General features: G+C 35.3%; 2 protein-coding genes across 2 annotated transcripts in view; one reads left to right on the plus strand and one right to left on the minus strand.

The window, feature by feature from the left end:
- The window catches only part of LOC137614477 (piggyBac transposable element-derived protein 3-like), a 21,369-nt gene extending 9,529 nt beyond the window's left edge, over window positions 1-11,840 (minus strand). Inside the window, exons 1-3 of the mRNA XM_068344281.1 lie at window positions 11,725-11,840; window positions 5,990-6,144; window positions 4,376-5,395 (exon numbers count right to left, since the gene is read on the minus strand). Of these exons, the coding sequence (XP_068200382.1) occupies window positions 4,376-5,395; window positions 5,990-6,144; window positions 11,725-11,840 (1,291 nt within the window). The remainder of the gene's footprint in view (window positions 1-4,375; window positions 5,396-5,989; window positions 6,145-11,724) is intronic.
- LOC137659542 (uncharacterized) overlaps window positions 1-23,886 on the plus strand; it is a 439,525-nt gene that overhangs the window by 88,373 nt on the left and 327,266 nt on the right. The window lies entirely within an intron of this gene.

Raw genomic sequence — 23,886 nt, forward strand, 5'->3', positions numbered from 1 at the left:
TTTGAATGGACAATGTTAAATAAAAGGCGAGACGGAGGCAAAGAGAGTAGCATCATCTGCATATACAACGAAACTTAGAGAATCCCTGAATCTAGAAGTGAATATCATAGAGTAATGATCAACCGGTTAAACCTTCAGGTTCTTTCCTTTACACACATTATATGTGTGTGATGGTGAAGCTTGTCGGGAGGGCATGGGAAGTATGGGGAATTAAGAGGGATCTTTGAGCAATGCCCAAAATAAGCTCAATTTTGAAGAAATGCCAAAAATTTTCATTGTATGAAATATATACTAACCTAGAGTTATAAGTCTTTCAGATTGTTTATTTTTGTTGTTTACCTGTTTGTATAACCCCCCAAAATTGTTTTGTAATTGAAGGGGAATATTGCACAGAATAGCCTAAATGAAGTAAATACCTTGGTATTTCAAATATAGCACTTACATGATTGATATGTCCCAAAATATGAGAGAAAAAATTACGTATATTTGATAGTATGTAGATTTGTTCATTTGATAGCATAACATTTATATGTCTGATCTGCTTATGATACCATTACATGTTTATTGCTATTAGGATTAGTTTCAGAAGTTCAAACTTGCAGCGAATGTTTTTATTTTGAAAAGGATGACATCATATGTCCCCCTTCATACCTTCATAGTTTATTTACGACAGATCTATTTTAACCGATTTTATGAAAATTTATATTTTTTCTTTCGCTACTTCTCGGGGATATATATATATATATATATACATATATATATGTATATACATATATATGTATATATATATATATATATATATATATATATATATATATATATATATATATATATATATATATAATATCTGTATTTCCTTTCCTCACTGAGCTATATATATTGGAGCCGCTGGGCTTATACCATACTCCTTTTCCAATTAGGTTTATGGCGTACCTAGTAAAAATGATAATGTGAATATTTGTAAATTTCCACTTATGATAATAATAATCTTCCTATTTATAATGATACTATGTTGAAATATTATTTATTCAACATTTACTTTGATTAACTTGTAGTAATACAGTACAGGAATATACTATTCCCAGTTAGCGATATTTATAGCATTTGTTTAGATTCAGGTTTAAATTTCAGTTGGATTAAAACTATGAAGAATATAAATTTACGAAATATTAATCTCATTTTCAAGTTTCCACATATTTCTCTCTCTCTCTCTCTCTCTCTCTCTCTCTCTCTCTCTCTCTCTCTCTCTCTCTCTCTCTCTCTCTCTCTCTCTCTCAATTTAGATTTAATTTTGAATTGACGGAATATAACAAAAAAAATACTAAGCTGATTTCGTGCTTTATTCTCTCTCTCTCTCTCTCTCTCTCTCTCTCTCTCTCTCTCTCTCTCTCTCTCTCTCTCTCTCTCTCTCTCTCTCTCTCTCTCTCTCTCTCTCTCTCGCACACGACATTTTATCGTTTTCACTCTCCACTAAATTATTCACTCTTCCCTCTAGTCTATCATCTCAACTATCTTTTTATATATCAAGCAATTCATTAGTATCACTGGCGGGTTTTCTTAACTTTACCACCTTGTCAATATTACCTAAAGACGTTCCGAGTGAATCAATATAGTCGAGCTACTAAGATTTATGAATAAAGGTCATTCGTAACGAATTAAACAAGTCATATATCGTGGAAAAATGTATCCTCAAACGACATTCTTGGCTATTTAAACTAGTCTTATGAGATCGCTTGATTTGTTGTCAAAGCTAATGGGCCATAATTTATGTTGATCGCTCTTTGATTAATGTTGTTGAAGGATATGTGTATTATTATTATTATTATTATTATTATTATTATTATTATTATTATTATTATTATTACTTGCTAAGGTACAACCCTAGTTGGAGAAGTACAATGCTATATGCCCAGGGGCTCCAACAGGGAAAATAGCCCAGTGAGGAAAGGCAACAAGGAAAAATTAAATACTTTAAGAAAGGTAACAACATTAAAATAGTTATCGCCATATATATATATATATATATATATATATATATATATATATATATATATATGTGTGTGTGTGTGTGTGTGTGTGTATATATATAAATATATAATATGTATATATATAAATATATAATATGTATATATATTAATATTATCATTATTATTATTAAAAGTAAAAATGAAGTTTTCTATTTATATTGTATAGGGGAAAAGCTTTTTTGTGGTCAATGTATCTATGGGTGATTAGAGAAATGTTATTAAAATGAATGAAAAAAAAAATATATCAGGTAAAAGGGATTACATCCTTATTACTGGGCTTCCTTAACAATTTTATGTAGTGAAAATTCATGAAATAACGGACAAAGGAGTTATAGAAAATACTTGTAAAAATTAAAGTATTCTCATACTTATATTATATAGCTACTTTTAATATATATATATATATATATATATATATATATATATATATATATATATATATATATATATATATATAGCATATATGCATATATGTATATATGTAATAAGCCAAATGGAAAGTACTCGGTGAATCCTAACCGGTTTCGTCTCTTCGACTTGGTCGATAAGATTCACTCAGTATTTATACTTTTGTTTGTGGTTTATTGAATCTGAGCATATATATGTATATATATATATATATATATATATATATATATATATATATATATATATATATATATATATATGTGTGTGTGTGTGTGTGTGTGTGTGTGTGTATGTATGTATATATGTATGTATGTATCTATATATATATATATATATATATATATATATATATATATATATATATATATATATATATATATATATATATATATATATATATATATATATATTAATAAAATTTTCATTATAATCATGGAGACAAAGGAATTTATTAGTACATGAGGGATTTGTGGAAGTATTTGTTTCAATTAACGAGACCCCAAGCTAGATTTTGGTGCAGTATCTCTACAGGGTGGCAACGTGCTGATAATGAAGCTCTTATTATATTCGTAAACAAAGCAGTGAGTTGCTCCTAGATTCGGTAGTAAATACGACCTTAGTTTTCTTGGAGCCCATTATATGTTAGGAACTTCATATGAGGCTAGAATATGAAATTTAGATAATGGTATATATCAATTCAATATTTTTTTCGGAGGAATTTTTTTTCGTAAAACAGATTTTGGATTAATGAGAAAAAAGAGCGACAATGAAACCGCGTATTATATTTGGTGATGTCCGGAGATGTTAACCCTTTAAGGTCCACCCTAGGTTTTATGGGAAACTTTAAAAATTCCTTTTAGTATGTTGTAGTATTAGAAAATACAAGACCTTTTTATTCTTGTGTACTTTTAAAAAATTTTCCAAATTACCGAAATAATTGCATGCAATGAAGTATCCCATTTGGGTACCTTGGGCGAGTTTACGCGGACCACGCTCATCCCATATGGGATCTATTGGACCATAACGGCACAGATTTTGAAGTTTCGCCCAACATTGTTTTTTTAGTTCTAATGTATAACAGAAAGTTTTTTTATAGTGCCAATGTATAACAGAAACACATATATGGCTTAACAATTTAATTAAATAAGAAATACGTTATAAATACAAGAAAATACAATATTCAATAAATACAAAAATACTATAAAAATACAAAAATACTCTGAAAATGCAAAAAATATAATAAACCTTACTCATCATTGATAAAATAGAAACATTATAAAACTTACTTTAAAATCTATTGAAAAAGAGCAAAAACAAAAATTACTTGGAAATCTTATGAAACAAAGCAAAACAATTACGATTTTCAGTGAGGCAAAGGGCCACCTTGCACTCCTCACACATCCAGCGAGACCTGTGGATGTGGCCTGCAGTTGAACAGAACTTGCAGGTCTGCCTCATGGTGACATGCTTTGGCATGTGTAGGGCAGTGGCATCCTGGCGTGACTCTATACTTGGCAAAACTGCCCGTTGGCCCCTTTTGGGCAAAGGGACATCCCTGGTGCCAAGAGAATTTCTAGTAATCCTGAAGTTTGATGTCTTGAAACTTCTCAGCCAATTGGAGATATCCAGTCGGAAGTCCTTGAGGGGCTTTGGGTTCGTCTGCAAAGCCAAGCAATCCCTCTTGTACAGAATCCAAGCGTTGCAGATGATCAGGTCCAGGAGGTAAGCAAAGAGCCTCATGTAGTACCTCTTTGCTCTGAAGGGGGTCTTGTAGAGGTGTGTCAACATGTCACTTTTGTCGATGCCACCCATGCGGTTGTTGTACATCTGGATGGCAGATGGACAAGGAATGGGAACCTTCTTCTTCTGTGCCCTGTCGTACCGCTCCACTGTTCCCATGGGGTTGACACCGACATCAGTGGACAAGCTTGTCACGACGCTGTTGTCCTTCCATCTTGCAACGAGGATGCCATCAGAAGAGACGTAGTCCAGTGTGCCCCTTTGCGTCGTCTTCTTGCTCATCTCCTTCACAGACTTCAGGGGAGGATGTCCAACTCGGTTTTCCCTGGCAGTTCCCACATACCGGCATCCATACTTCGATCTCAGGTACTTAGCCAACCCTATACTGGTGAAGTAGTTGTCTGCATACACTGCTGCGTGACTTGGGTCCTTGATGGTCTTAACAAGGGAGACAACAAACTTGGAAGTGACAGACATGGCATTCTCCTCTTCAGACAGCTGAGTAGGGTGGCTCACAAAGGTTGTCTCCCCTTGGTACATAAGAATATCATGCACAAATCCATCCACGCTGGAGCGGCAGAACAACTTGTAGCCCCACTTGTCAGGCTTCTTGGCTACATACTGGCGAAGGTTACCAGCCCTTGTGCCCTTGTAGGCAACCATCACTTCATCAATGGAATGGATAGGAGTCTCGGGAACTTTCAGGAACTCTCTGGTGACCTTGCTGAAGGGGACTCTCACCTTGAAGAACCGATCTTGGGAGCCTGCTGCCTGGTCATTGTCGTTGAAGTGAAGTGATGATCGAATGGCCTTGAAGCGGTTCCTGGACATGAAGTCTGCAACCTGAGGAATCCTGGTCTTCACGGCCCAGAAGTCGACGATGCTAGGGAGAGGAACCAGGCCCATGTATATGATGAGGCCAAGGAAAACCATGACATCCTCTTCTGATATGTGGAAGTTACTGCCTACATCCTTCTGTCTTGAGTACAGGTTGGACTGGAAAACGATGTGATCCCTCAATTCAGCTGTGAAGAACTGAGAGAAATACTCATAAGGTTCCCTCAAGAAGTCCGGCTGTGGATGAATGAAGTCGGGCAGGGGTTGGATGTCAATGTCGTCCTTCTTCCATTCACCAACACGAGGCCTCTTAGGGTTAACCTCACCTTCACCTTCCTCTTCCACAGGCATCTCCTGAGGGACAACAACATTGACCCTGCGACCTGAAACAAGAATAAATAGTGAAACAGTAAATGAACCGTGTGTGCTGGTGTGTGTGCATGCATGTGGTGTGCATGTGTATGTCAGTGAGTATGCATGTGTGGTGCATGTGTATGTCAGTGAGTATGAATGTGTGTGCATGTGTATGTCAGTGAGTAAGCATGTGTGTGCTTGTGTATGTCAGTGAGTATGCATGTGTGTGCATGTGTATGTCAGTGAGTATGAATGTGTGTGCTGTGTATGTCAGTGAGTATTGCATGTGTGTGCATGTGTATGTCAGTGAGTATGCAAGTACACAAATAAGTTTAAAAAATACTTATTGTTTACAAAAATTTAAAGAGCAACACAATGAAAACAAATTTAAAGAGCAACCATTGTAACAACTAGGCTTTTAAATTTTTTTTTTTAAACAAATCTCTCTCTCTCGTCTCTCTCTCTCTCTCTTCTCTCTCTCTCTCTCTCGCTTCTCTCTCTCTCTCTCTCTCCATCTCCATCTCCATCTCCATCTCATCTCTCTCTCTCTCTCTCTCTCTCTCTCTCGTCTCTCTCTCTCTCTCTCCTCTCTCTCTCTCTCTCTCTCTCTCTCTCATACTAACCTCTAGCATTGGGAGGGTCAAAAGCATCCTCCAGAGTAAGGCCTTCGTCGTCAGGAACGTACGAAGGGTCGTCGTCATCACTGTCGACATCCAAAGGGCTCACGTCGACATCACTTCCTTCAGCATCGTCAGGGGGCAACCCATGGTGTACGTTCCTGAGTCTCCAATTGCAGCGTTGCGATGCCCATCAAAACGTATGGCCACGAACTGCAAAAAAAAAAAAAAATTAAAATCATGTAATGAAAAAAATGTAACTGCCTAAACAAAAAAGTAATTTAATCCCTTGTAAGGTAATATTTTGAATGCACATGAGCCTAACATATCTAAATCATCACTATTATTTCTACAAATATGGTCAAAACTATTCACAAATGTCTCAGACAATCACTAAAATAAATTGCAAAAACCGATGTGCGTCGTAACCTAGTGCGCGGTAGAACCGTTACGGTCCAATAGATCCCATATTGGATGAGCGTGGTCCGGCCTAAACTCGACCGAGGTAGCCCATGCGGGATCTATACTTTTTCCGATAGTCACTATGACACGTCAGTAACACTACAGCCATTGAAACCCACATCAAAAGGTAAACATATCACTCGGCTTCACTATCCTACAGTCACTGTGTAGCTTACCATGATTACGAAGGTCGGGGGGGGGGGGGAAACGTGGACGTTTACTGCGAGCGGGTCTTGACACTTTTGCGGCTGGAGCACAAGTGAGGTGTCTTTGGAAGGAGCTACAGACTTGGCGAGAAGGGCAGGCGGCTTCTGATTGGCTGATTCGAAGAGCAGAGGCGTGTCTCTATGAGTTGGCCAAAGCGTCAATTTCAGACAGGCATAAACATGTTCACCACGACTACCCAAAAGTAGCTGTTTTAAAGATCCCGTTGGGCTATTTGGTCCTTAAAGGGTTAATACTGGTATCTTCGACCCATTAATTGATCATGAGTCTGTTAATATACTGACGATAAAAGACATTTCATATAGTAACTGCAACCTGAATCTGTTTTCGGAATCACAGATGTGCAAAAAAATAATTGTACTATCATAAAACAGTTTTTGACAATCATTATTTTCTTATGTCTGCATTTCAATTTTTAATATTGAGACAGAATTTTTAGTTTGATGCTGTTATCAATGCCATTAATTAAAATGGCATTATCTCAATTTTTATCATCACACCAGTTAGTCTGTTAGCACCTCTCCCCCCAACAAAAATAATTCTATTTTAAATTTATGAACCACCAAACACTTTCAGTCATAATATAACATCACCACAATTCTTATGCATTTGACTGAGAGTAATGGTCACTCTTATTTACAACAGTGGAATCAATGTCTGATTTTCAAGATAAATTATCCCCCTTATATGCAATAAAGTCAGGTATGTTCTGAAAATGAAGCAACGAAGTTATACGTCAACGATAATCAGACTTCGATAGACGAACATGTATCGAAAATTCTGGCTTCACTTTCTCTGATTGCTTTTGCAGATTATGCTACATAATTCTCATATTCGGTGTTATTTAGGGGAGCTATATACCTCCTTGTTTCACGTTTTCCTTTAATGTTTTCTTTTAGGATTTTTGCAATGAGGACCTCATTTAATTTAACCTAAATTGATTACAACGTCTTGATTTTAGCTTTTATATTTTTTACGCGATGGCCTCATTTAATATAACCTTAATTGATTACAACTGAATATTTTAGTATGTTTTTTTTTTCTTTTCTTTTTATACAATGATGAACCCTATTTGATATAACCTTAAATTAACCCAAGTTGATTACTAGTGAATAATCTATTTTTTTTTCAATGATGACTCCGTTTAATAAAACCTTAATTTAATCCAAATTGATTACTAATGAATATTTTTTTTTTCAATGATGACCCCATTTAATGAAACTTCAATTTAACCCAAATTGATTACTTCTGAATATTTCTTTTCTATTTTTCAATGATGACTACATTAAATATAACCTTAATCTAATCCAAATTGATTACACCTGAATAATTTAGTATTTTTTTCTTTAATTTTCACAACGATGACCCTATTTAATATAAGCTTAATTTAAACCCAAATTGATCATAACTGAATCATTTAATATAATCTTTTTATAATTTTTGCAATGATGACCCCATTTAATATAACCATAATTTAACCTGAATTGATTATAACGTTTTAATTTGATAATTTTAGCAATTTTGCATTGACGACCTCATTTGATTTAAACCGTAATTTAACCAAATTATTTATAACCTTTTAATTTGATTACGTTATAATTTTTGTAATGATGACCCCCATTTGATATTACGCACATTATTTATAATGGTATCCCGTGGCTCCACCTTCCGCTGTTAGAAACAGTAATACTTGTAGACTAATCAAATTATCACTTTGGTCATTAATCTTAACTAGGTTGATATCAATAGTTTATTAGTTTTTTGTCATTAATTGAATTAATTAAAAAAATTTGATTGCTCATAATTTTTTTAGGTATCCTATTATTGCAAATAGAAATTATTATTATTATTATTATTATTATTATATTATTATTATTATTATTATTATTGTTGTTGTTGTTGTTGTTGTTATCATTATCATTATCATTATTATTGTGTAATTATTATTATTATTATTATTATTATTATTATTATTATTATTATTATTATTACTTGAAATTTGTAAAAAAATTTATACACCAAACAGTTCGAGTTCTGTTCAGGCCATCAACCCCCTTCCAGCTTCTCCTCCTCCACTCCCCCCATTCATAACGATTGTGAAGGGAGTCCATCGTCTCAAAAGTACATCACCTTGTGTTGCATTAAATCAGTCGATACTGACTCGCCCTCAGCTCTACTTTTCTCCTCCGCATCTGATAAAGGCAGATCATGCACTGATTTGGCATTGCATTATCGGCTTCCATTAAAGCGAAGACGAAAGTGACACGCTGACCTCTCTCTCTCTCTCTCTCTCTCTCTCTCTCTCTCTCTCTCTCTCTCTCTTGATTGGGTCTATTATCAGTCCCAATCAGCCCCCCTCCACACTGTTTACCCTTGCGAAATCTTGCCGCTTTCAGAATCTATTGAGAAATGGTGGCAATTTTGATTTTACCTAACTTTTGCATTTAATCATACCATTTAGTTCAGTCTTTCAATACTTAAGTTTATTTTCTTTACATTGTTGTGGCATATTGATAACGTCTCTGCCTGATGATCCACAGACTGGGGTTCGAGTCCCGTTCAAACTCGTTAATTCCTCTAGTGTCTGCAATCTCACCATCCTTGTGAGTTAAGAATGGGCGGTTTGAGGGACCATATACGTCTAACTGCCTAGTCATTAGCAGCCATTGCCTGGTCCTCCCTGTTCCTAGCTTGAGGGGAGAAGGGATTTGGGCGCTGATCATATGTATATAATGGCCAGTCTCTAGGGCATTGTCCTGGCTTGCTGTCTCTTGCCTCTGCCATTCATGAGCGGCCTTTAAAACCTTTAAACCCAAAAATATTTAAAAGGCCGAATGCCTCTTACATAGCGAAAATATTTGTTGGAATCCTGAATTATTTAGTAAATAGAAATTCCAATCTTTATCCGTAACCTGAAGATATTCTTACATATCCTTAATATTTTCGGTTGGCCAAGGAGCTTCTTAAATGAGAAGGAATTCTTTCCGGTAGATCAAAGAGCTTCATGATGAAGCTTTAAAGTTTTCAAAATTTTCTAGATACCCTCCACTTTTTGTTGTTTCTCTGGACGGTTCCTAAAGGATGCAGGAATTTTCTTATTTGGTGAAGAATTTCTCTAATCAACCAGCATCCTTAGAATTTTCAGAGTCAAGAATGTGTTAATATTCAAGTGATAGTTGACATTTCATAAAAAGTTTTCGTTTACCGGAACTGTAACAGTTAAAATCAAAATTCCGGCAAACCATTATGAAGAACATATCATCTTCGCTTCCTTCCCCTTCTTCATTTACATTGTTCAGGGACCCAATCTGTTATTCTTAATGTCCATTTATTATCTCTCATTGTCATTATATGTCCTGCCCATGTCCATTTCTTTTTATTACATGTTGTTAGAATATCCTCTACATTAGTTTGCTTTCATGTCCACGTTGCTCTTTTCTGCCTCTTAATGTTATTTCCATCCTTATTCTTATCATTGCTTTTTATGATGTAATTTGCTTATGTTCTAAGGCTCAAAGTTTCTGATGCATAAAGGCGGGTTTACACGGCCGAGCAGCTCGCCGAGCCTGGTTGTCGAACCTACTTGTAGAACGGCTCGAAGAGCTTTCAGACAGTACATCGAGCCTCAGTGTGCCTCGTGCTAAAACAACGTCAACATGTCTCTCGACCAGGACGATTTGATAGCCATTGCTTTAGCAGTGGCACTAAGAAGGAAAAAAAAAGATCAAAGTGGACGAAGGATTGGCTACTAAAAAGAGAAAAATTTTCACACACCAACTTGCTTATTGCTTTAAAATTAAGGCTTTGAAATTAGTTCTTTCAATATTTCATGCAGAGCCGCTATTCCTTTGTTTCTGGCCACTTTGTTGGAATAGTCTTTTGATTTAACTTTCCATAAAGCTGGATGAGCCCGATATGTATGTATGAAATCAAAGTACGACTTCCTTCTCATTCTTGCTTTCATTAATGGCAGCCATTATTCATTTCTTTGATGATGTTTCCTCTAGCAGGTTTGAATAACAACTGAGGTTCGATGCTCGACACCCGTTCACACCGTTCGTCAAACAATGTAGCTCCGCCCACAAAAGTCAAGTTGAGGCTGACTTTCATCGAGCCGTTCGACGAGCGCGCTCGACAACCAAATAGCCCGTTTACACGCTTGAACATCAATTCAAACACAGGGTTGTCGAGCCAGGCTCGACGAGCTGCTCGCCCGTGTAAACCCCGCTTAAGTCAGTACTGTTAGGACCATCTGATTAAATAATTTTCTTTTTAGAAAATAAGCCACAAATACCCTTTAAAATTAAATTCGCTCTACCTTAAGATCTCACACCCAGATGTAAATTCCTTAGTGATAAATATTTCTGCCCAGTCAAAGATTCGAACCTGTGACCGATAGAAATAAGAGTAAATATTGGGCACACACACAGGCCTATGTATACAGGTGTATATATATATATATATATATATATATATATATATATATATATATATATATTTATATATATATATATATATATATGCAGTATATATATACACATATATATGTATATACATATATATAGATATGTGTATATATATATACATACATACATACATTTATATATATATATATATATATATATATATATATATATATATATATATATATATATATATATATATAAAACCTAAGAAAGTTTGCGAATGTGGACTGGCATAGAAGACCATAAACAGACGCAAGTGGAAAGAAAAGTCTGAGGCCTTTGATCTGCAGATGATGATTAGCCGATATATATATATATATATATATATATATATATATATATATATATATATATATATATATATATATATATGTATATATATATAATATACACACAGGAAATTGCATTCGTTTGTCCACGATGAGAGACAAGAGACAGAACATAGCTGTGGTTGCACACTTAACATCTCGACCATAAAACACACACACGCAAAAGCACAGCCATCCATGTCTTGCGGTGGAATTTGCAAATGTTCGAAGGACGCCGAATGGTCGACTCTGCCACACACTGGTTTTGCGAAGGGTGTACGAGTTAACCGAGGCGGCATATGATGGTGTTGGCTCTTCTTCTTCTTCTGATTTTAGTTTTGTCCTGTGGTTCGGCCACCAGGATGAGATGAGTTTGTATGATTCACTTGGCTTCATGTTTTTAAAGATTTCGTTGAGGTTTTCCGCTCTGGTGTATGCTCTTTATTGATGTCAACCTCTCTCTCTCTCTCTCTCTCTCTCTCTCTCTCTCTCTCTCTCTCTCTCTCTCTCTCTCTCTCTTATATACACACATATTAGTCTAAAGTTACAATAAAACTTATATCCTTTCAATAGTAACGTCGTGTGAATATACTGTATGTCATAAATTTATTAATTTTTATTTTTATCTCTCTCTCATATTAGTCTAAAGTTACAATAAAACTTATATCCTTTCAATATTAACGTCGTGTGAATATACTGTATGTCATAAATATATTAATTTTTATATTTATCCGCTGTCTCCCCCCCCCCCCGGTAGATATGAATTGAATTCGATAGGAAAAATGAAGTTGGCTTCAGGGAAGTACAGGAGAGGCTGCACTGTCACATCTATAATGCAGGTCATATTAGTTGCGTGTCTATATTACAAAATTAGATATAGTGTACGTCTTTTTTTCATTGCAAATTATTTTTGGCCGTTTTGGATCTATTAGTAAAGCCCTGTCCTATGTTTTAGAGAGAGAGAGAGAGAGAGAGAGAGAGAGAGAGAGAGAGAGGAGAGAGAGAGAGAGAGAGAGAGAGAAGAAAGAGGAGTGATAATGAAACAAATTATTTTATACTTTGTTTTTTCAAATCAGTAATGCAAAGGTGTTATAAATCTACCAGATGTTTTTTTTTTTAATCTTCTAATATTTATCATATAATTAGTTTTATAGTCCTATAGGTTTTATATTTTTTTCTTCCCGAATTTATTCGGCTCAGCTCAGTAAGGGTCGAGCTTTACTTATTGAGATACTACCGCTAGAGAGTTGTTGAATCCTTTAACTGACCAGATAGTACTACATTGGATCCCTCTCTATGGTTACAGCTCATTTTTCCTGTGACTACACTTACACCGAATAGTCTGGACTATTCTTTTCATATCTACCTCTGTCCTCATACACCTGACAACACTGAGATTACCAAACAATTCGTCTTCGCTCAAGGGGTTAACTACTGCAATGTAGTAGTTCAGTGGCTACTTTCCTCTTGACAAATGTAGAAGAGACTATTTAGCTATGATAAGTAGCTCTTCTAGGAGAAGGACACTCCAAAATCAAACCTTTGTTCTCTAGTCTTGGGTATTGCCATAGCCTCTGTACCATGGTCTTCCACTGTTTTGGGTTAGAGTTCTCTTGCTTGAGGGTACACTCGGGCACACTGTTCTATCTTATATCTCTTCCTCTTTTTATCAAGTTTTTTATAGTTTATATATGGAAGAGCTAGTTTATTGTTGTTACTGTTTTATTTTGATTATTCATTGCTTCTCTTGTAGTTTATACATATTCTTGTTTCCTCTCCTCACTGGGCCATATTCCCTGTTGGAGCCGTAGGGCTTATACTATCTTATAGAATACGATGTAGCTTATCTTGTAATAATAATAATAATAATAATAATAATAATAATAATAATAATATGATCTTACAATTCTACTGGAAATTGAAAAGTGACAATGAATTCATTTACGCCTTGTAAAGAACTAGTTATAATATGAAGATCTTGTTTACAGCACACTCTCTCTCTCTCTCTCTCTCTCTCTCTCTCCTCTCTCCCCCCCCCCCCCCGAGAAAAAGAGAAAAAGATAAGCGTAATAAAACAAACTTAACACCAAATCACAAGTTATCTCTTCTTTTTTTCTCTTCTTCTTCTTCTTCTTCTTCTTCTTATTGTCCACTTTTTACCAAGTGTGCCCGAAGCAGCGGACAAGAAAACCGAGAAGTCATCGTAGGAGAGAGAAAGTGGTTCGTTGAGCAATAAAGAAGCGAGAAGCGATCTGAGCCCAGATTGGGCGTGTCATCTGTTCGCTGTGGATGTATTAGAAACACGGGATTATTAACAGCTGGGGAATTTCGGACGTTTGCAGGAAGATTAATTAGATCAACGTCAGAGAGAGAGAGAGAGAGAGAGAGAGAGAGAGATTAAGTTGTCAGTTGGGAGATGCAAAATTAATTTCGGCTAAAAACTATTGGGAGAAAATAGATTTTTGATAACTTAATTTTTCATAATGGAGAGAGAGAGAGAGAGAGAGAGAGAGAGAGAGAGAGAGAGATTAAGTTGTCAGTTGAGGGATACAAAATTCATTTCCGTTAAAAAATATTGGGAGAAAATAGATTTTTGATACCTGAATTTTTCATAATGGAGAGAGAGAGAGAGAGAGAGAGAGAGAGAGAGAGAGATTAAGTTGTCAGTTGAGAGATGCAAATTCATTTCCGTTAAAATCTATTGGGAGAAAATTGGTTGTTGATAACTTAATTTTTCATAATGGAGAGAGAGAGAGAGAGAGAGAGAGAGAGAGAGACAGAGAGAGAGAGAGAGATTAAGTTGTCAGTTGAGAGAAGCAAAATTCATTTCCGTTAAAACTATTGGGAGAAAATGTAGTTGATAACTGAATTTTTCATAATGGAGAGAGAGAGAGAAAGAGAAAGAGAGAGAGAGAGAGATTAAGTTGTCAGTTGAGAGAAGCAAAATTCATTTCCGTTAAAAACTATTGGGAGAAAATATAGTTGATAACTGAATTTTTCATAATGGATGAGAGAGAGAGAAAGAGAAAGAGAGAGAGAGAGAGATTAAGTTGTCAGTTGAGAGATGCAAAATTCATTTCCGTTAAAAAGTATTGGGAGAAAATAGATTGTTGATAACTTAATTTTTCATAATGGAGAGAGAGAGAGAGAGGAGAGAGAGAGAGAGAGAGATTAAGTTGTCAGTTGAGAGATGCAAAATTCATTTCCGTTAAAAATTATTCAGAGAAAATAGATTTTTGATAACTTAATTTTTCATGATGGAGAGAGAGAGAGAGAGAGAGGAGAGAGAGAGAGAGCGATTAAGTTGTCAGTTGAGAGATGCAAAATTCATTTCCGTTTAAATCTATTGGGAGTAAATAGATTTTGATAACTGAATTTTTCATAATGGAGAGAGAGAGAGAGAGAGAGAGAGAGAGAGAGATTAAGTTGTGAGTTGAGAGATGAAAAATTCATTTCCGTTAAAAACTATTGGGAGAAAATAGATTGTTGAGAGAGAGAGAGAGAGAGAGAGAGAGAGAGAGAGAGAGGGGGGGTATTTAGTAATTGATGAGAAAAAATTTTTATATGTTTATTTGTACTTCAATTTGGAATTTTGATGTTAACAAGTTTATATATTAAGTTTTGCTTCAATCAGAATTTTGTTTTTCATTCCTGTTACAGAATTTTATTATTTTGTTATTCTTAATATCTCGGCAATTGGTAACTCAGAATAAATATTTAAAATCATTCATAGATTTTTTTTTTTTTTTTTTTTTTTTAATGTACTAGCTACTGCTCGTAACCTTGCCCTCGAAATTCCTCATATGCGTAATCATGTCTCCAAGAATCCGTGCCAGAGTTTTTGCCTGGATGAAAGTTAAATAACAACAACTACTATAGCAGATCTATTTATGTTATGTTTAGAAAACAAATCTGATTGAGAAAATAAAGGAATGTCGAAGATGTGCTTCCATGTGCAAGTAGCAAAACCACTAGGCCTTATTTTTACATGGGTGTTTAGTCTCATGGAAAACATGGGAAGGGGAAGAGTTCCGGGTGTAAAGAGGTAGGAGTGATTGAAGAGATTTATACAGTTCTGTGGAGGAGAATGGAGCCAGGCTGTATCCCAAGTGACACTAGCATAGACGCTCAGGCAAGCTACTAAAGGACATTCAAATAAAAGAAAGAAAATGAAAAAGCAAACATTTTAACAAATCTTATATATATGAGAAACGAATGTTTATAGAATGCTACCACTATACGTCCTGCGTGTCATTGAGAGCGACTAAAAGGACAGCTGCTGCCTCGCAGTCATGCTTTTTAGCAAAACGCAAAGCTCACTGTTAAAAAACTGTAGAAACTGCTGTCTTGCAGCTGGACTATTTAGTAAAAGGTTAGGCCCATCTCCAATAACTGTGGTTTCATGACTGCAAGGGCATACGATCGTAAAAGCCCTCTGTCAAACTATAAACCACGCCTGACGTTAACTAGCAACCGCTAATTGTAGGGTTTAACGGCGGGATAGAACAATGGTAATTGACTGGAATCGAAATCCAGCTTAACCGTAGCAACACCGTGGTTGCTAAATGCTTTCTTGCCTTGACATTAGATTCAAATTTCATTGGATTATCGGAGAGATTAGTTTCTAGAAGTATTTCTTCCACCTTGAGATGGAGACACTCCCTAATCGAATTTAAGAAGTTTCATTTCTTACTCAAGCAACGAATCCTTTCTAGAATATCGGAGAAAGTCCCCTAACTAAACTTTCCGAGGAGAGTCCTTACACATAATTACTGAAACTAAGTAAATTAAGCAACAACCCTAATATATAAATAATTGAACTGATAAGCAAATTAAAAGATAACTGAATAAGGAAACGAAAGAAAGAAATTGCTAATGATTTTTTTCATTGTAATCTCGGTCTTTATCGGTTATCTAGACTCGTAGTTCATATAAATTGATTCAAGAATCTTCATAGAAAAACTTTAGGAAATTAAAATGTTTAAAGATGACTCAGAACACTGACCTATATATATATATATTATATATATAATCAGTGCCCAAGCCTCTCCACCTAAGCTAGGACCAGGAAGGGCCTGGCAGTGAATACTAATGACTCGGCAGATAGACCTATAAACTCCCCCGAACCCCCTATCCTTAGCTCACAAGGATGGTGAGGTTGCAGACACTAAAGAAACTATCGAGCCAGAGCTAGTCTCTAATCCCAATCCACCAGATCGCCAGGCAGGGACGTTTCCAATAGAATCTAAGAGAATTCTATTTAGACGAAACAGAGAAAAATAGTTTTTTGTAAAACAGCGATTCGACTTTTCATGACAAAAGGGAAGGTGGCTGATGAAGTACTTTAAGCATTGGTCGAGTGAAATGAATAATGATGTAAATATTACATATTGAATTTCGCAAGTTAACAAGTTAAAAAAAAAATCATGAAAAAACCAGGTTAAAACAAATAAAAAAGAACTGGAGTAGGAAAGAAACACGAAAGATAAGAATAACATTATTAAAAGGGCCAGGAGAACTGACATACAAACTACGATATGAGCGATAAACGACATTTTTATGGGAGAACTGTAGGCGGTTACTTAGATGAAGGCAAGGTAGAAACGTTGTGTGAGGTGACGTGGGAGATAGAAGTGGGGGGGGGGGGGGGGGGGGGAGAAGGAGACATGGTGGAGGGAGTGAGGTAAGACCTACCTCGCGTCTGTGAGAAACGGGAATTAGACCGTGGAACTTTTTAAGAGGTACCCCGAATTAAAGTATGTTCTTAAAATATATTTTAATATTGTTCATTATTTCTTTGGTAGTTTATTTATTTCTTTGTTTCCTTTCCTCGTTGGGCTATTTTTTCCCTTGGAACCCTTTGGCTCCCTGCTTTTCCAACGAGGGGTTGTAGCTTAGCTAATGATAATAATAATAATAATAATAATAATTGATCCGGTCTTCATTTATTATTATTATTATTATTATTATTATTATTATTAATTATTATTATTATTATTATTATTATTATTATTATTAAAATATACTAAAATTCTATTGAGACTAGTAATTGAAACTTCCCTTAAGATTTGGTTGCCTATGTTTCAATAAGAAAATTGACACAATATATATCCATAATTCTAGTAGTCCGCGGGTGTGGACGTGTGTTTTAATGCTCTGTATCGAAATTGGGTTTAAAACGAAATCATTGTGTATCTCGTTGTTTATACTATGAAAAATCTTTTTTGTGGGTGTTTACTAGTGTTGATATTAGTGAAATATAGTGTTAAAAAATCAGTGGTTTCCTTTGTATGTGAGGTCTGTAGCAAAAGGCCTGACCCAGCATTTTTGTGTTGGGGCGGGGCTACTTGAATAGTCATTGAAAAACGACTCAATATGCCCTTCTCTAGAAAACGAAAAGAAAAACTTAATCCCGTGAATGATCTCGATCTATTTGTGACTGAAATCGACACGGTACTCCAAGGAAAAGAGGAAAATGTAATGGCAGCAGCTAATGAAGAATGTGATGACGGAGGCAATCATGGCATGTGTGGGCACTGTGAGTCCTATGTCGCTGATGGGATACAATGCGATGAATGCCGAAGGTGGTACCATGATGAAGCTTGCTCTAATTTAAGTGATGGCACAAGTATTCTTTTACAAAGCAGGAACATCATTTATAAATGTCCAAGATGTGTCGAGACTGCAAATCCCAATGGTTCATGGGTCAGGCAATCATGGGAAGACATGATGAGACTAAGCATCAACATAGAAGAGATGAAGGTAAATGTACAACAACAGATGTCTGGTTTTATGGTTATGATAACTGCTCAATACACTAATATGCGTCAAGAAATTGTTGAGCTGAAAGAGAAACTTATGGAATACGAACAAGAGAATGTGAGCTATTAAAGGCAAAAAGACACAGACGTAAGATGGAAGGTAAATGGAAAAGAGCCAAATCCGCACAAGCCAGAAATCTATATAATAAGGCCAGAAATGACTATAACATCCTGTTAGGAAAAACAAAAAGAAAATTCTACAACGGTGAATGTAAAAAAAAACAATAACATGAAGGACTTTCACAAAAACCTAGATGATTTGATGGGATTAAAGAAAAAATATGTCTTGCCTGACAGTGTTTGTGCAGAGATTTTTGCTATATTCTTCAATGAAAAAATTGATAAAATCTATAGAGGTTTCCCCCAAAATCACTTGGAAGGACAGTCAGCTATGCCAGTGAAGGAGGGAAAGAAGTTAATAAAATTTAAGGAAATAAATATGTGCGACTTGTTAAAGGTTATGAGAGAAATGAAGAATACATACTGTGGAAACGACCCTTTACCAAACAGTTCAATAAGTGAAGCTCCAAACAAGCAAGTTGTATATAATATTTACCTGAACATAATTAACCTAAGTATATCTCAATCATGTTTTCCTAGCTGTGAAAAAACTGCGTTGATCAAACCAATTTACCAAGGAAAAGGTGATGTAAACGAGCTAAATTCATATATGCCCATTTCAAATTTATCCTACATGTCAAAGCTTATTGAAAAAGTCATAAGTGAGCAATTATGGGAGCATATTGATGAGTTAGAGGTATTCCCGGAAAATCAATCGGCCTACAGAGCTAATCATTCTACAGAAACTACCTTATGCTCAATAATGAATGATATGATAGGTCTTCTTGATGAGGGAAAGTGTGGAATTTTGATTATGTTAGATCTTAGTGCTGCTTTTGACACTGTTGTGCACGAGTACTTACTTGACGACTTAAACTCTATTGGAGTGACTGAGGAAGCACTGAAATTTTTGCAAAGTTACTTAATGAATAGGAAGACTATTGTAGAAGTTTCTGGAAACCGATCCAGTGAGAGAATTCTTATGAAGGGTGTACCACAGGGTAGTGTTCTGGGCCCTATCTTGTTTAACATATATACTATCGAGCTATCACACATCTTGAAAAAAACAAAAAGTGGGCTTTAAACTATATGCAGATGATACTCAGTTTTACCTCTCAATTTCAACAACACAAGATACAGAGAAGAAAATTGATGAGATAATGACTGAAATAAAAACATGGATGCAGAGGAAAAAGCTCAAATTAAATGATGATAAAACAGAATGTATGTTTTCTGGCTCAAAGGTGGCTTTGAAGAATTACCAGTTAATTCAAAGTATAAAAATTGGTGATGCTGATGTTGGGATTGTGCCTGTTGTGAAAAATTTGGGTGTACTGACAGATTGTAATTTGTCAATGAGGGACCAAATTGTGAACACAGTGAAAGTGTGTAACTATCACCTGAGAAACATAGCATTTATTAGAAAATATTTAACAGAGGGCAGTACAAAAATTTTAGTGATGAGTCACGTAATATCAAGGCTTGATTATTGCAATTCTCTGTACTACAAATTGCCCAATACACTACTAAGAAAGCTTCAAAATGTGCAAAACCGAGCGGCTAGACTGATAAAAGGCATTAAACTACGGGAGAGAATAACTCCTGCATTGATCGATCTACATTGGTTACCTGTTAAGGCTAGAATTGAATTTAAGATTTGCTTTTTGACCCACAAAGCACTTACAAGTGATAAGCCTAAATATCTTCGTGATTGCTTGGTCCGCTACCCTGAAGCTACCAGCGCGGCTGTAAGAGTTAGACATGCTGATGACCCACATAGACTATTCGAAATTAGTGTGAATCATGCAATAGGAAGAATGTTCAGTTATGCTGCACCGAGACTCTTCAACGACCTTCCACTCGATGTCAAGAATAGCATAAATGTGGCAGCTTTCAAGAAAAACTTGAAGACTTATCTTTTTAGTAAGTGTTATAATAGTGACCTGAAAACTATTAAGCCTGAATACAAATGCTAGCGAAATAACTGATAAGATACAGAGCAAAATATTAACTGGAAAGAAATTATTTTTTCACACACCAAGGCCCGCCTGAACAGACTTTTAGTGTCTTACAGAGGGCGAGAAATAAACCCGTAAAAGTAAAGTAAAGTAAGTAACAACAATAGTTTGACTTTAAACTTGCCGTCATCTAACCCAAGAGTATTATAAAAAGAGGGACAATGGTCTGAGATTAGGCATGGGACACTGTGCTTTGAGTGACGGAAACCGATTCTCTCTTATAATACCGGGATGATGTAACCTTACCAATGCCTACTTCAGAGAGGCTAAGAACTTCGTTGTTTGGTCAGTATGAGTAATTGGGGGGTCACATTACGTTTCACGTTAAGGGAAAAAATAATGTTTAGGCCTATGCTAATGACGACGCACGGGTAGAGATTTGCTATTGAATGTTGTAAACTAAATGTAAATGAAGGGCTAATGAAGGGAAATAGCTGTAAACTGTTTGGAAAGGTACACAAGACCTTAAAGTAAATAAAGGGTTAATGAAGACAAATAGCTGTAAACTGTTTGGAAAGGTACACAAGACCTTAATGTAAATGAAGGGTTAATGAAGGAAAATAGCTGTAAACTGTTTGGAAAGGTACACAAGACCTTAATGTAAATGAAGGGTTAATGAAGGGAAATAGCTGTAAACCGTTTGGAAAGGTACACAAGACCTTAATGTAAATGAAGGGTTAATGAAGACAAATAGCTGTAAACCGTTTGGAAAGGTACACAAGACCTTAATGTAAATGAAGGGTTAATGAAGGGAAATAGCTGTAAACCGTTTGGAAAGGTACACAAGACCTTAATGTAAATGAAGGGTTAATGAAGGGAAATAGCTGTAAACCGTTTGGAAAGGTACACAAGACCTTAATGTAAATGAAGGGTTAATGAAGACAAATAGCTGTAAACCGTTTGGAAAGGTACACAAGACCTTAATGTAAATGAAGGGTTAATGAAGACAAATAGCTGTAAACCGTTTGGAAAGGTACACAAGACCTTAATGTAAATGAAGGGTTAATGAAGACAAATAGCTGTAAACTGTTTGGAAAGGTACACAACCGTTTGGAAAGGTACACAAGACCTTAATGTAAATGAAGGGTTAATGAAGACAAATAGCTGTAAACCGTTTGGAAAGGTACACAAGACCTTAATGTAAATGAAGGGTTAATGAAGACAAATAGCTGTAAACCGTTTGGAAAGGTACACAAGACCTTAATGTAAATGAAGGGTTAATGAAGACAAATAGCTGTAAATTGTTTGGAAAGGTACACAAGACCTTAATGTAAATGAAGGGTTAATGAAGACAAATAGCTGTAAACCGTTTGGAAAGGTACACAAGACCTTAATGTAAATGAAGGGTTAATGAAGACAAATAGCTGTAAACCGTTTGGAAAGGTACACAAGACCTTAATGTAAATGAAGGGTTAATGAAGACAAATAGCTGTAAACCGTTTGGAAAGGTACACAAGACCTTAATGTAAATGAAGGGTTAATGAAGACAAATAGCTGTAAACCGTTTGGAAAGGTACACAAGACCTTAATGTAAATGAAGGGTTAATGAAGACAAATAGCTGTAAACCGTTTGGAAAGGTACACAAGACCTTAATGTAAATGAAGGGTTAATGAAGACAAATAGCTGTAAACCGTTTGGAAAGGTACACAAGACCTTAATGTAAATGAAGGGTTAATGAAGACAAATAGCTGTAAATTGTTTGGAAAGGTACACAAGACCTTAATGTAAATGAAGGGTTAATGAAGACAAATAGCTGTAAACCGTTTGGAAAGGTACACAAGACCTTAATGTAAATGAAGGGTTAATGAAGACAAATAGCTGTAAATTGTTTGGAAAGGTACACAAGACCTTAATGTAAATGAAGGGTTAATGAAGACAAATAGCTGTAAACCGTTTGGAAAGGTACACAAGACCTTAATGTAAATGAAGGGTTAATGAAGACAAATAGCTGTAAACTGTTTGGAAAGGTACACAACCGTTTGGAAAGGTACACAAGACCTTAATGTAAATGAAGGGTTAATGAAGACAAATAGCTGTAAACCGTTTGGAAAGGTACACAAGACCTTAATGTAAATAAAGGGTTATTGAAGAAAAATAGCTGTAAACCGTTTGGAAAGGTACACAAGACCTTAATGTAAATGAAGGGTTAATGAAGACAAATAGCTGTAAACCGTTTGGAAAGGTACACAAGACCTTAATGTAAATGAAGGGTTAATGAAGACAAATAGCTGTAAATTGTTTGGAAAGGTACACAAGACCTTAATGTAAATGAAGGGTTAATGAAGAAAAATAGCTGTAAACCGTTTGGAAAGGTACACAAGACCTTAATGTAAATGAAGGGTTAATGAAGACAAATAGCTGTAAACCGTTTGGAAAGGTACACAAGACCTTAATGTAAATGAAGGGTTAATGAAGACAAATAGCTGTAAACCGTTTGGAAAGGTACACAAGACCTTAATGTAAATGAAGGGTTAATGAAGACAAATAGCTGTAAACCGTTTGGAAAGGTACACAAGACCTTAATGTAAATGAAGGGTTAATGAAGACAAATAGCTGTAAACCGTTTGGAAAGGTACACAAGACCTTAATGTAAATGAAGGGTTAATGAAGGGAAATAGCTGTAAACCGTTTGGAAAGGTACACAAGACCTTAATGTAAATGAAGGGTTAATGAAGGGAAATAGCTGTAAACCGTTTGGAAAGGTACACAAGACCTTAATGTAAATGAAGGGTTAATGAAGACAAATAGCTGTAAACCGTTTGGAAAGGTACACAAGACCTTAATGTAAATAAAGGGTTATTGAAGAAAAATAGCTGTAAACCGTTTGGAAAGGTACAGTACACAAGACCTTAATGTAAATAAAGAGTTGATGAAGGAAAATAGCTGTAAACTGTTTGGAAACGTACACAAGACCTAAATATAAATGAAGCATAAATTCATGTAAATAGTTTTTATCACTTTTCCTTTATTCTGGCAATCACAAAATAATCACATTAGTAAAAGAACAATGTAAAATAATTCCTAAAAAGGTGGGGTAAGAATTTTATTATAAAGAAATCAAAGGAAATAAGTTATAATAGACTATAATAAAAAGAAATTGTTTTTGAAAGGGTAGATGAAACCAGAACACGTTTGACTTTTTGATCTTCTGGAATTTTGAATACGTGATGCATCTTCTCTTGAGTCGTTTAAGACATTGAGATATAATTTATGGTTACGTGAGGTCACCCACCTTCTATAAATCACCTATTGTTTTAAATTCAGTTACCGGTATGTCACCCACTAACACACACACTCTAGACCCACGACGCTGCTGTGGTTTTATATAGTTTTCATTTCCGCCTAACTTCCACTTTCTCTCACTTTACACACACACACACACACACACACACACATATATATATATATATATGTATATATATATGTATATATATATATGTATATATATGTGTGTATATATACATATATACTCTACTGTATATATATATATATATATATACACACACGCATATATATATACACACACACACACACACACATAT

This window comes from Palaemon carinicauda, chromosome 20 (genome assembly GCF_036898095.1).
Source record: "Palaemon carinicauda isolate YSFRI2023 chromosome 20, ASM3689809v2, whole genome shotgun sequence".
NCBI classification, from domain to species: domain Eukaryota; kingdom Metazoa; phylum Arthropoda; class Malacostraca; order Decapoda; family Palaemonidae; genus Palaemon; species Palaemon carinicauda.